At 31.2% G+C, this 15,246-nt stretch overlaps 1 protein-coding gene across 4 annotated transcripts in view; it reads right to left on the bottom strand.

The window, feature by feature from the left end:
* Window positions 1–15,246, bottom strand: part of jvl (javelin-like) — a 265,244-nt gene that overhangs the window by 195,404 nt on the left and 54,594 nt on the right. The window contains exon 1 of one of the 4 annotated variants that reach the window (XM_065515098.1): window positions 5,067–6,236. The exons of the other annotated variants lie outside the window; for them this stretch is intronic. Coding sequence (XP_065371170.1) covers window positions 5,067–5,069 — 3 coding nt within the window. The 5' untranslated portion in view covers window positions 5,070–6,236. Of the gene's footprint in view, window positions 1–5,066; window positions 6,237–15,246 lie in introns of those variants that run through there. 4 annotated transcript variants of the gene reach the window in all.

The following is a 15,246-nucleotide window of genomic DNA, read 5'->3' as shown; positions in this document are numbered from 1 at the left end:
ATTTTGTTTATGATTTTTATAGTATATAAAGTATTTGTTGTTACTATGATTCATTTAGATAATGGGATTTTTTTCAGCGGAACAAAGTATTTTATTTAAAAATTGGTAAGAGGTTTTTGCTTTTAATTCGACCTTCAGTTAAAGTTAATAATATAGATCCTGTTAAGCTGGTTTTTCACACAATCTAATTTATATAGAGTTGCTAAAGATTTTAGCTATGGTTTAGCAACATTTTATATATACTTTTATTATATTATTTATTAACAATAAATAATAAACATAAATTCATAGAATATTTAACTTTACTTTTTACTATTTTATATTTCGGTATTTTTAAACTCAATTGAGGTTTATAAAAACAAATGGAATAGAAACATGTTGGCGGGCAACATGTTGCCAAAGTAATTGTGAGTTTTCAAGTGATATTCCACAGCCAAATAATGCTAAGGAAGTGTGTAGAGCGCCAAATGCAAATGCATAAGTTACAATTTCAATATTTTTTGTTCTTTTTTATTTATAGCAAATAAATAAACTTTTTTCTGAACAATAGAATTTACTTAAAACACTAAAATATTCAGTTACAAAATGTTAAAAATTTTAATTTTGAAACCAAAAAGCTTAGCAACATGTTGCTTCAATTTTCTAAATCTTTGTTTAATTGAAACTGCATATTCGTTTTATAAAACCTGGATAAATTGTTGCCTTTAGATGCAATACAGTATTATCAAATAGTATTACATTATTTTTGTAAATTTATTTCATACACAATTATTATGTACTATTTACAATAAAAGTAAAGTAAACTATGTAAATATATTTACACACAATTTTATCAATACAAGCACGTAACTGATTTCATTTCAAACCAAAGGAAAAGGTGTGAATTGTTTTAAAAAAAATATGTTAAAAAATGTTAACAAAATGCTTTAGATTTAGAAAAAATTTTTACTCTCTTAGTGATTGTTATTCAATCAATAAAATATAACAAAAAACAACCAAAAAAAAATTTTGTTTGTTGTTTTCTTATATTCAAGGTTGAATTTTAAAGTTATTTTGTTTGAATTTCAAATTAAAATGTAAATGTCAAAATAAATGTGTATCAACATTCATATGAGTTTGACTAGAGTGTCTTTTAAAAATATGTATATTTTTCGGGGGCTTAGAATTAAACCAGCGCGATTACAATGAGTATTTCTTAAAATGCTTTTATTATTATTCTTGACTTTTGAAAATCTTAATTAATGCTGTCAGCAATTGAAAGGGGTTTATTTGAGATTAAAATAAATTAAAAATTGTCATTATAAATACCAGCAATATTTTCCAGTAAAAATATGTGTACGAATCATATGTTCACCTGTAAAAATATATTGTGCTTCGCCCTATATTAGGAACACCAGAACGTATGTCTTACAATCCAGTGTTAAATTATGCCGCTTTTAATTTAATTTTTAAATAAGAAATTCTTTCTTTTTTATAATGATGATTATTAACATTACTTGCAAAGCCCCTTAACCATTAACCGGAAAAGTATTGTTAGCTAGTCAATATTTAAAGACTATTTAAAGAAAGACAACACGATATCTGATATCACCGGAGTACTACCACTTTTAGATTAGACAGAACAATTCAATAGAAATTAACTCTCATTTGGTAATTCACCGGTAGGTACACTCATGAGTATTTGCTATATATTCATTTTACGAATTGTTTTTCCATATTTTCCAAATATGGGAATCTCCCAGAAAATAAAATTTGTGTTTGAACAAAAATAGCTGCATGGGCACATGGGCTTAAGTTAGTTGACAAGTGGCACACTTCAGCATCATGTTCGTTATGATACCTGGAAATTCTGAATATACAGCACCTTTTCAACTCAATCAAACCATTTCGTTGCACGACCGAATGCATTCATGCATGCCAGTCAGCCTCTTGAATATCCTGTACTCTAGAGGCGAACAGTGGCATAGAAGGGATACAACCCTCATTATCTTGAAAACTTCTACACAAACCATTATATGGGAGATTACATCTCATTGTGTGTAACCAGATCAAGCAGTGATACCACGAAGATTCTGTAGTTGATACAGTGTAATGTATATTGGAGCAACTGACCGACACCAATGTTTAGCAACATGTTGCAGAATATGTAAATATTTTTGAACCATCAAAATTTCTGTTTTCGCATTTAGTTGTTATGTAATCCAGGTTTCATCTGTTTATAATGTTTGGATACAATTCTAAGGGCAACATTTAATAAAATATTAGGCGTTTAATAAATTAAGACATGTTCGTAGCAAATTATTTTATGATGTTTATTTAGTTTATGGATAAAGTTTGTAAAAATAATCAATAACATTTTGCTTTCAACGTGTTGCTAATAAAATTGGCTCCCTAAAAATAATGTTTTTTTTTTGGTTATTTATTAAGAATATTGAATTTTGTGACTATAATTCAATTAAACATGTTTAGCAACATGTTGCAGAGTCTGTAAATCTTTTCTTAACGATTTTAATCATTACACATGTTAGGTTTTTTTTTAAATATTTTTCCTAATTAAAGATATTTTCCATAGCAATCAATCCAACCAACCACAATATGAATAAATTCTCATAAACCGAGAAAAAAAACACAAAAAGTCTATAGAATTTGTTGAAAATTTTGTGTAACTAGATCAAGCAGTAGTTGATGTCGCGGAATATATATTAGAGCAACTGACCGACAATAATTATATCAGAAAATATACAGAGGTGTCACCATTAACAGCCTTCTTCGGTTGTGTATCAATGAAACCCGGCCTAAGTAAAATAAATAAATAATGGCTATAAACTGGATTTGAATAATGAGCCTTTGCCACCTTTCACCACCTTTCCTTCACCAACCTACCCTCTTTCCAAAGAATGTAATACAATGCAATAATCAGTATTGTACCAGTTTTAGCGCTCACAGTATTGAGTGTAATTCCTGAGTTGAGAGTAATTTCATTGAATCAACGGTCAAGCATGTTATCATGGCGAAAAGAGCCTGAAGTGGTGCGTATCGAGTTTCTAATCAATCATGCCAAAGTCCGTTAGATACTTTCAAAAGACTTATCATGTGAAGAATTCAGAAGGACACTCCATCACTACTATTGTAAAGATCTATTTAGTGTTCTACATGAAGAAATTCATCGCTTTTGACACACTATTTTCAGGGTTTAGATTCTACGAAAGTTTCGAATCCAGGATAATTTGCAGATATTTTATACTATCTTAAGTAAAGAAAGCTAGGCAGTTGTAGGTTGATTTTGCTAGGATATATACTTCCGGTGCTCCAAAGCACATTAATTGCAAAATATTTCGCAGATCCGCATGCGCAACCATTGTAAAGCAGCACGGGATCGACTGACATCAAATCGTATCACAGCCAATATGAACGATATGTTATTAACATAATTAAAAGCTCTCTCAATATCTAGGAAATTTAATCATACTCAAAAAGTTTATTTTTCAGCTTTTGCTAAATCATACTTTTACAAAGTAAACAAATAGTTAAAAAAAAAATATTTGAAGACAGTCAATTACTCATGAAGAAGATTATTCTGAAGAATATGAATAAATTTCAAACCAAGTTTCAGAATTGAATCGTGGCTGTCATTCGCCCCGGAATGTGTTTGTGAATGTCATTGTTGTGTAGAAAAAAACGTTGCTAAATGCTTATGCAGGAATTGATATTGTGAGATCGTCAATTGATGGAGGTGTACTTCCACCGTGTTCATCGATCAAAATAATTGTCAAGCTGAAAGACTATTTTTGAGCAGAACTAATATTTATGGCATTTATGTCTACAACATTAGATGAGCTTAGGGATAGTATTGTAAATTATTGAATATTTGCTGCTTTATTTTACATGTTTCAGCTCGATTCTGAATATTTCTTTATTTTAAATTTAAAAATTATATTAAAATAGTTTAATTCAAACTCTAGTTTGAATTAATTTAAGAATTTATTTCCATCAATGTTTACTATAAAGCGGTGGTCGGCAACTATAGTAGCCGTATGCAGATGTGCACAATAGAAAGTAAAAAAAAATTGGTAAAATGATAAAAAGTGAAACAAATTTGAAATTGTGCATTTTATGCAAAATACAATCAATTTAGTAATGTATAATGTTTTGTTGGGGCCGACCACTGCAATAAAGAGCTCTACACTAATGCTAGGAACTTAAAAAATGCCCGCAATATTTGTTAATAATTTGTGGGGTTTTCAATTTCTTTCAAATTCTTTTATAATATTTGTACCCTACATCACCATAGTGGGGAGGGTATATTGGATTAGTGCTGATGTTTGTAACGTGCAGAAATATTGTCCCAACACCCACCTTAAAGTAACCAATATGCTCAGGATCACTTTCTTAGGCGATTAAGCGATGTCCGTCCATCCGTCCATGTAAACCTTGTAATCAAACTATAGGTCGCAATTTCAAAGATAATTCGATAGAATTTGGTACAAGCTTCTTTAATGCCTCAATGACGAAGCCTATTGAATTTGGTTAGAATCGGTCCATTATTTCTCCTAGCATCCATACTATTGCCCTATCTGAAAATAGTTAAGCTCTCATAAATACCTTAGTTATATAGATATCCAAACCAAATTCAGTAAAAATATGTTTTATATAAGCCGAACTCGCCTCACCAAATTTTGTGATGATCGGTCCATAATTAGTCATATAGGCCCAATTGTATGGCGATTGGTCCATAAGATTGGTGTAGGGTATCATATGGTCGGGCTTGACTGACTATACTTTCTTACTTGTTTTCATTATAAATAAAACTGTTTTATGTTTTAAGAAAGTCTAAAACTCTACATATTTTTTTCTCATATTGAAAAAATGTTAAAGAACAGAGAAAAAGAAAACTCCAAACCAACTATTAGTGCGAGCTAAATAGAGAATTAAAAATTGCTTTCACAAAAGGGGAAAAACAATTAAAATGACATTTAAAAAAACTCCCCAACCGCAGGGAAAAAGATACAAAACAAATGCATAAAAAACTAGATAAAATAGAAAATAAATATTAAAAACAAACCCACCATTTATATAAATTTATAAAAGAGATGTTTAATCCAGGAAATAAATCAGCAGCTCATAATAATAATAAAACAAATTATAATCCTCACAGGGGGTGGTTGGTTGTTAAAGTTGATAACGATGAAGGCACAATAATTAATCCTTGTAAATAAGATTTTTTTTTAAATTCCAACAAGTATTTCTTTTTTTATAAAAAATTTCTTTTAATATTTCTTTTTTACTCTTGGTAAAATTTCACTTTTTGTATGTAGCTATAAAATAACTATTAAGCTTAAGCTTTATTTACTTATTAATATATTTTTAATTACTCCCAAAAAAGGGGTGAAAGACACACAATTTGTTTTGTTTGCTGGGTTAGAAACTTTTAGTAAAATGACAATTGATTAAACAACTTTTTTTTCAAGGCACCATTTTTTTAATTAATTTGTTTGATACTTTTATATGTATATTTTTATATGTATTTAAACACATATACAACTTATTATTGTACTGTTTTTATATTATCATCCATCATATTTGAAAATAATAAAATCATTCACAATAGTAAATTTGTATTTTTGAAAAGTAGAAAGAAGAATTCTCAGCTTTCAGTCGGTATTTTTTTTTTTTTGTTACAATGACGGGGAGGATGTGACGTCAAAAATCTGGTTAAACAAGTTGTTATTATTGTTGTTGCTGTTGTAAAAAAACTTCTTTGTTGTAGTATTTTTTTTTATCTTTTTCAAGAATCTAGCAAAATTTATAAGAAAACAAATGCCGCAAAATTTATTTTTCAATAATCAGGAATCACCGTTACACTCACTATTTCTGTATTAAAATATTTATTTTCTCCAATTAGAAATTGTAGAAATTGTTGTAGTTGTTACGTTAAATGTGAAATGTGAAATTTGAAACCGCACAACAACTACACAAAATTACACAAACAATACACTCGGAAAGGCTTATTTAAAACAAAAATACCGATAAATTTAAATGTTAAAGCAAGAAAACAAAAGATACGTTTGTTTGCAAACAGCAGAAGAAACCAAAAAATTCCAACTTTTATTTATTTTTTTTTTAATATTTTTTGTATTGTATCTCGTCGGCTAAAGATTTGCGTGGTTATGTTGTATACGTTTTGACAATTGTTTGACAACTAAATGTTCGGCTAATGTCTGTCTAGTGAACAGATATAATAAAGAGTATTTTTCATTCATTCGACTCTCTGTTATTGTAAATTAATCACAAATTCTCTCGCTTTTCGTATAACTCTCGTCTCTTTTAACAAAATACTCATGAAAAGCCAGCAGGTTTTGAGAGTGAGAGAAGAGCAAATTGAAAATAATTTTTGCTAGAACTAACTTTACTTTTTTAGTCAGCCCTGCATAGCAAATACTAGCGGCTAAATGTAGCGCAAATGTTTGTTTAAACAAGAGACCACCAGACAACCAACCAGAAACAGAAATAGTGAGAGTCACAGCTAAAATAGTGAGTCATACATGACTGCATTCGTTCAACTGCCATAAACATAAATAAAACCAAAAATTCCAAAGAGAGTGTGTACAAACCAACAAAAAAAAATTGTATTTTAAAGATACATTTTCTTATGGCTGAATTGAAATGCTCACTTTCTAATTCCAATACAAATAAACCACAAATATTTTTCAGATATTTTTTTTCTCACAAATTTAACAAGTTAAACCAAATCACATCGTAACTTTAAGCGAAAAAATCATAATTTTTATTAGAAATTTGTTTTGGTTTTCAAACAATATTTATTGTGTCTACTGGAAATTGCAAAAGTTTTTTGTTTTATTTTACATTCTCTACAGTGCAATTCAGCAAACTTAACACTCAATTATTTCGTTTTAATGAAATCTTCTTGTATTATCTCTATCTGTGTCTTTTTCATTCTCTCTCATTTTTCAGTGAACTTAATCAATTACATTTGAGTACAGAGTTGGCAAGTTTTATTTATCTAGATAATAATGTATGAAAAATCTTTACACAGGAGGTTAACCTCATTCGAGGGTTACCCCGTAAGACTTTGTACCCTGTGGGAAATTTGTGACAATTGTTTTAAACGGTCTAAGACAGTGAGATATATTTTTCGTGATCTCAGTTTTTACAAGGGTCACGTTTAGATCTTTGTGTATATTCGCGTTTTTGATATACCAGGAGGCAACTGTGATCATTCTTAAAAACTTGTTTTGGCGTCTTTGGATCATTTCTACATTTGACGCTCAGGCCGTGCCCCATAACTGTATGCCATAACACCATATCGGTTTTATGATCGTGTTATAAAGTAGAAGTTTACAATCTAAACTAAGCGTAGAGTTTCTGCCAATAAGCCAATTAATTTGAATTGATTTCAATTTCATTTGAGTCAACTTTGCATATATATGACTTTTTCATGTAAAGCAACGATCGAGATGTATTCCGATGTATTTAACTTCCGATTGTTGAATTATTGTTTGGTTATTGATTATACGATTATCGTATGTGTACATCTTTGCTCGTTGACTTTAATTTTCCACTGTTTCAACAATTTTTCTAATTCAAATATGTGATTTTGTAAGTAACGAGATGATTCTTGAGGGTTTACATGAATGCTCAGAATAGCAGTATCGTCAGCAAATGTTGATGTATGAGTGCTATTGTTAGTTGGCTTATCAGACGAATATATCAAATATAAAAATGGTCCCAGCATACTGCCTTGGGGGACTCCAGCTTCAATGGGTTGCGAAGTACTTAAAAAGTATCCTTCTTTAACCTTAAATGTTCGATCCGTTAAATAGCTTTCCAATAGCTTATGTGTGTTTGCGGGTAAATTTTGACTCAATTTGTATATTAAACCGTGATGACATACTTTTTGAAATGCTTAAGAAATGTCGATTAAGAGAGCGGAACATTAAGGGTACTCATTTAAACGCTTAAGTTTCCCATTTGTGCAAGTGTGCAAATTTGCGCGATGTGTTTCATGAATCCACCTTTACAATTTTGTGCAAGTTTATACAGAAAATTTATATGTATTTGAAAAATGTCAAATAAAAATAAATTTAACAACATTTTTTTTTCAAATTGTATAAATTTAAATTTTAAAAATGTTGAATGAAAGTTAAATCTTTGGAACAAATGATGGTATACATAATGTGGCACATTCTGTTTATGTTCCAGCTGTTGGTTAATTTTTTCATACACAATGCCATTTAATCCAATTCTGTTCCATTCTGTTCCAAAGTTACACAATTTTCACATGCAAAAAAATTTTTATATTTTATTTGATTTTTATTTCTTATAAATAAAAGTAAACAAAAGCAGCTGATTCATCAAATGCACAATAAATTCAAGTTTGCGAGTCTAAATTGTCGCGCAAACTTATCGGTGTTGTGCAAACGAATTTCCATACATTTTTTGACAGTTCATTTGCGAGAGTGTAAAAATGCACAGATTGCACAGTTTGCGAGACATTTAAGCATTTACATGAGGACCCTTATTATTTTTTTTTCTCAAACGATTTTCTTTCAATATTTACAAGTCTTTGGGTTTGTTCGATAGTACTTCTAAATCCAAATTGTTAATGAGTATCTTCTCAAATAGCTTTGATATATTAGACAATAGTCTGTATGGTCTGTATGATTCTACTTTTGTGTGATCTATTCCCGGCTTAGGTATCGTGGTGACCAGTGAGATATGAACAAAAAATATATCAATTATTTTAATATATAAAACGGATCGTGTGGGATTAGGTTGGTTACATGACCTGTCACAGAATTTTAATTAATCGCCTCATGGAGCAACGTCGTGATAAAGATACAGACCGCTTTAATATAAAGTATTAGAACTGGAACCGGTCGTTACCCCCGACGAACCAGTCACATAACTTGTGCTTTCCATACCTCTTGATCAGAAACGTTTGGCTACGAGATTGGATCTCTGTAAGACCCGAGTCTGAATATACCAAAGATTGTCAGCTCAACGACAGCACAAAGTATACAGAGGTGCTACAAGACAGAAGATAACCTAGTTGTATATATCTCTCTTTCTCTCAGAACTGCCTGTTGTTTATGTTTTTGCTGCATGTAACAAAAAGCGGTTTACTTAGGTAACACAATTATTAATTCTCATTCCATGGAAACTGTCATGTTGGCTTTTTTTTAAAAAAATTTAAGTTTGGTTGGCGGAGTTCAAGAACCCTCAAATTACCAGGTTATCCCACGTCGATTTTAGTTCCCGGTCGACCTATATAGGAAGCTGGAACGTTAAATCATAAACTGTTAAACCGAGAAACTGTAACACGGCACAGTTAGACGATGCCAAACATTATCCAATGCGAGAGCGAGCCGCAAAACTCTTGAAGGCAGCGAAAAAGGGACGGCCTGATTGCCCTTAAGCGATAATGACAACGACGCGTGAGCTCTTTCTCCACCCAGAGCTGAATTGTGACTGCCATATTGGCTTTTTTGAAACGTCAAAATTGTCTGTCATTTATTCAGTTTGTTTTGACAAATCACCATGAACGCATATAGCGTTCAACAACACGTGCAAATGATAAAATTCTGTTTGGGCAACGTTCTGGATGGGTACGTCAACGAAAAAAGTACGAAAAAGTCATTGTTTGGTCTATGCGAATAAGCCACAATCCACAGCGGCCTTTAATGCCAACATAACCCATGTCATCGCTCAAATTCAGCCTGATTTATGCGCCAGAATCATGGAATCATGGAAAGCATGCGGTGTCCGCGGCGAACATTTGCACGATGTTAAAAAATTAGATGATATCTAACATACACTTTGTTATTTAATTAAAGATACCCTTTAATAGCACATACCGTTACCTTTAAGCTGTTTCGATTCGGTAGATAACCTTGGCAAAAACTGATCGACATAGTTCGTGAGTTTTTCTACGCCTATTACTATCATATATTCTGGTTTGTGTACAAGAATGTATACCATGCTCTGCAAAACACACCACAATTTATAATCTAAAGATTTTGGTCTGGACCACTAGAAGGGCAAACATCAGTAGAAACAAAATTGGGCATAGCTAAAATTTGCATGATTAATATTTAAATTATATTTTTCCAAAATGTCGGATGGGCACATAATTGCTGATGTTTTTCTCCTTTTTCGTAGAAATGCAACTTTGTTACCACCATCATATGCGACTCCCCATCATACCATTACCATTACAGAAGCATAGTGCACTGTAGGAACCACTCCCGAAAATCTCACGATTAGATTTATAAAACCATGGATTTGAGTGCTCCGATAGACCAGTCGATAGTGTGCTGAACTATTAATCTGAGGGTTGCGGGTTCGATTCCCGCCAGAGACTCTGGGTGTATCTGCAGACAAGCAAAACGCTTCGCAGTTTGTGTTTTTGGCATCCCAACGTAGCATAGGCTCTATCATTTTGTTTGTTGAAAAACTCCTCTACTATGAAAATGTTCTCATTTGTAAACGGAATTTGATTTTTGCTTGTGATTTTGCATCAGTAACGTCACAAGTAGATACCCGGTATGTCACTTGAAATGGATACCTTTGATATATACATTTCCTGCGACATGGATTTTTTCGATATCGGTTTTTCACAGCTTTAATAGCTTTGGGAGTTCGCAAGCCGTGCGGATGACAAGATCTACGAGTGTCTAACAATACATCAGTGTCTTCAAATAATTTAACGGCACGATACACAAAATTATGTGTAACACCTAGCAGCAGCATCGTTCGAAAAATGTCGTCAGTTTCCATGCCACATTTTGTTCGAAAAGCCTAGAAGGAACTGAACTTCCCTAAGCTTAGGAGTTCTTGTGTTCTGTTCCAAGTAACACACACAAATCTGAGAGAGAAGTCCTGGATGGACTTGAAGTTCCGAATAAAATATAAAATAGCTGGAATCTAAAAGGCACCAAACGATACTTCTTTACTATTTCGACACATTTTTCGTCTTGCAAACAGCACATTACATATAGGTTATGGGAGGAAGGAAATATGGAATAGGTTTTGTGGACGTCCAATTAAAACTTTTCTACTTTTAAAGAAACGAATTCTCCCATTGTGTTTTTCCACAGTTTAATAGATCAAAAATAGATCTTGTATTACGTAAATATCTGTTAAAGGGAGCAAGTTCCCTATTTTCAGCAGAAGACATTCCGAATGAATACGAATGGCAAATGTTGCTGTCATCCGCAAATTATAGATAGGGTTCCAAGTTTGACGTACAACGAAATTTAGAAAAATAAGGTAGGAAGAAGAATGCAGTACACCAGTCTTGAACTCGTTTTATTTCATATGGTGCGATCTCTGAAAAAGCTCGAAGTTATTACCAACACCAAAAGAAGTTTGTTTTATCTATAATTATATGAATATCAACGGCAAACATTGCTGTCATCTGCAAATAATATATAGGGTTCCTAGATCAAGAAGGTCATTTAGAAAAATAAGGAATACAGTAGGAGAAAGAACGGAATACCCCTAAATTAATCTTGGAATTGTTTTACATCATGTAGTGCGATCTCAAAGAGAGCTCTAGATAATGAGAAAACTTATTACCGAAACCAAAAGCTATTAGTTTTGATGAAGATGCACCATACTACATTATATCGAACGCCTTTGAAATATCTGCAGCCACCACCTTACTTTCGACAAAACAATGAAGGAAACAACGCCATCTTTCCTGAACCTGATGGAATAGTTCCATAATTTTAATTTTAATTTATTCCTTTTAAAGAATTGGCATTATATTAGCAACGGTCCAACATACAGAAAATTCACGGCCACGGGTTACCTAATGTACCAAGAGTACTTCTTCTAGACCAGGACAGGTATGCCGCCTGTCCCGGGAGACTTATTTGTGTTAAGATCCGCTAAAATAAACCAGGGGGTTTGGTCAATCACTTGTTCAAATTTTGTTTTATTGTGTAATTCGATTAATGGATAAGGAGTGCCCAAAGAAATTAATATAAATGGCCAATAACACCTATAGAACCTTAACACAAAATAGAACCTTAACACAAAATATTTTAGTTATTAAGGACTAGTGAAATTTGGGTAAAATTCAAGCTTTTTAAATATGTTTTGAAATGTTTTGAGATATCAGTTTTTTACCAAAGCATTGTATATTCGAATATTAAATATACCAGAGTCAATTATTGGTCTATATAATTATAATTTCGTTTGATTTTTTTCTGGCTTATTACCTTCAATTCTGTAATTACTGAATATTCATGTTTAAAGAAGCAAAATAATTTCGACATTATGATCTTCGTTTGAGTTGGGTGAACATGTGCAGTTGTTTTTTTCTCACTCTTTTCGCAAGCCAAGAACAGTTCAGTATCGCCAGAATAAAGTTTTTACGTTGCTTAATATGAGTTATTCTAAAGAATATTTTTTTTTTCGTTACTCCTAGCATTTATTTTCGATTTATATTTCAAAGGACCAAAGCAACAAAGTGTAAAGTAAACAAACTTTGTTTACTTTCAAATTTCTTTTTCAGTTGAAAAATATTTCGGTAACTTCTCCTGAAGTATTTCCCCTGCAATCAATATCCAATTTTTTGGTTGGCGAATCTAAATACGTCATCGTTACTCAGAACATCAATTAGAGAACTTGAAGTGAATTTATCTTCGGAAGATGACGAAGACAATACATCTCGAGAGTTATTAGCAGATATAGCTGAAATAGACAACTTTAAGCCTGTGAGACTGGACGTAGAAGCCGATTTGTTACAATATTGGGAAGAGAAAAAGTATACTTTTCAGTTTTTACGTAAATAGTATCAACAAATTTAATAACAGTTATTTTTGGTCTCTGATATAAACCACTTACATTGTGAAGTATTAAGTAAAATTTATTTTACAATCGATACATACCTGAAATAAAACAAAAAAAAAGTAATTAAAAATTTGTGTAAATAAAATTTTAAATTAAAATAATACTACTGCTTATTTATATAATAAATTAACTTTGCAACTGCCAACAATTTATGCATGACATACAAACCCTTATACACTTTAAAATTGTTACACTTTAAAATCAATTCGCTTGAAAATTAATAATAAAATATCCAACCCTGATTTTAAAAGAACCACAACAGATGTTGGCAACCCGCATTAAAAATATAATGGAAAAGAACAGAAAAACAACAACATCAACAATCATTAACACTTTCAAAACAAAGTATGGCTGCACTACCAAATTCATTTCACAAATACATAATTAAAAAAAGCAACAACAAGGAAAAACGAATGAACTTTTTAAAACGAAATTGAAAATGAAAACAAAAACAATATTTTTAAGATCTACCAAATAAACAACCAAATGAAAAGAAATACATACAAATAAGATTAAATGTTTCAATATCTTAACTTAACAATTGTTAAGTAAACAAAATTTGAAAAATTGATTAGAGTGTCTGTCTAATTCAATATCGAGTGCAATGCACTTTCAGTTTTAATTGTGTATTAGAAAAATTAAATAAACAAACCTACAAAAAAAACAATTGTAAACGTCATTTAAGTTGTCATAGTTGTGGTTGCTGTTACACTTCACTATCTCTTGTTTCAGGGAGAAAGGCTGTTGTAAATTAAGGGTAACAAATTATCTACTTGATGATAAGGTCAAATTGTGTCTGTCAGTCTCAAGGGATGTGTGTTGCAAGGACGTTTTGCAGAGGATTACAAATGTAAACAAAATGCGCAGATCAAAGAAATATGTTTTTGTTTGTGATAAAACTTATGAGCTAAACAATATTGTTTGTCTTTATTGCCACTTATATTAATTAAATTAAACTGTTGCAATAGTAAAAACAACTCTTTACCATCAACGTAACATAGTCCTGGAGATATAACTTGCTTTAAATTACAATTTTCACTATTAAATTGGAATACACTTTCTGCTAATAAATTTATTATAGAATTATTTTGTCTGATTCCAAAGATGAATATATTTTAGATCCTGAGTATTGTCATCAGAGCAGGCAAAACACAAGTTGGCACCTATTATGAATTATGAATAATTGTGACAAAATCTCCAAACATCTTAATCGCTGAATCAGTTCATCTCATATTTTTTTATCATCCGAAGTTTAGCAATCGCACAGTAAATTATCGCCCAAATCTCTTCCATGTCTATAATGTCAAGAGGAAGTTTGTCAGTAATCTTGGATAAGTGTGACAATATCCCCAGCAATATCAATTGATCATTTAAATAAATGTAACTTATGTTAAGTTGTGATTCATATTTAGGTAACGCTGTAGCTCAGCAAAGATGGATGATAGAATAATCAGTGAATGCGATCATTTCACAGGTTATAAGGACTGAGATCGAACGATCACACGTTTTTCCTTAAAACGTTTAACGCAAGTATAGTGGTTGACAAAACAATGGAAACTTTTCCAAATATTCCATATGTAGCCCAAAATTTAAAATATTTTTTTAAAATAAAAATGTTTTTTTTAGTATTTTACTTGTATAGTTTTATTTATATAAATTAACTGAAAAACAAACAACATAATTAATTATATTCTGAAAAAAGGGAACAAAATTAAAAATATTCACTATTTCGCTACTGACAAAACAATGGAAACTTTTAAACTTCTGCAAGAAAGAAGTCTAAAACGAAAATAATATTTAAAAGAACGATTTCTTTTTCTAAGTTTTTCGCATAATTGCTTTTTTTAACGAAAATGGCTAAAGTTAAGATTTGTAAAGACTTACAAAATAAAATAATTAACGACTTTAAAGCTGGTTTAAAACAAAAAAGTATCTGTAACAAATATTCAATAAATAAATCAGCAATTTCAAAAATTATAAAGAAATTTCGTGAGACCGGTTCTGTAAAAACTAAACATTTGGAAGACTTCGTAAGACTACTCCTAGACAAGATAATTTAATAGCGAGAGAGTTCAAGAAATTCCCAAAAATAACTCCTCGAGAGGTTGTTAATAGCCTAAAATTAGAAATAAATAACCGAACAGTTAGTCGCAGGGCAAATTAGGCTGGTCTTGGTTGCTATCGTCCTGTGAAAAAAACACTCATTTCTAAAAAGAACCGTTCTGCTTGTCTACAATTTGCCAGGGATCATTTAAACTGGTCGATACAGAAATGAAATACTGTCCTCTTTTCCGACGAATCCAAATACAATTTAAGATGCAGTGATGGGAGAACATTTGTAAGACGACCAAAGGGAAAAAGATTTGA

The sequence above is a fragment of the Calliphora vicina genome, chromosome 1 (assembly GCF_958450345.1).
Source record: "Calliphora vicina chromosome 1, idCalVici1.1, whole genome shotgun sequence".
NCBI lineage: Eukaryota > Metazoa > Arthropoda > Insecta > Diptera > Calliphoridae > Calliphora > Calliphora vicina.
The sequence above is the reverse complement of the archived record's forward strand: the minus strand, read 5'-3'. Positions and strand labels throughout refer to the sequence as shown.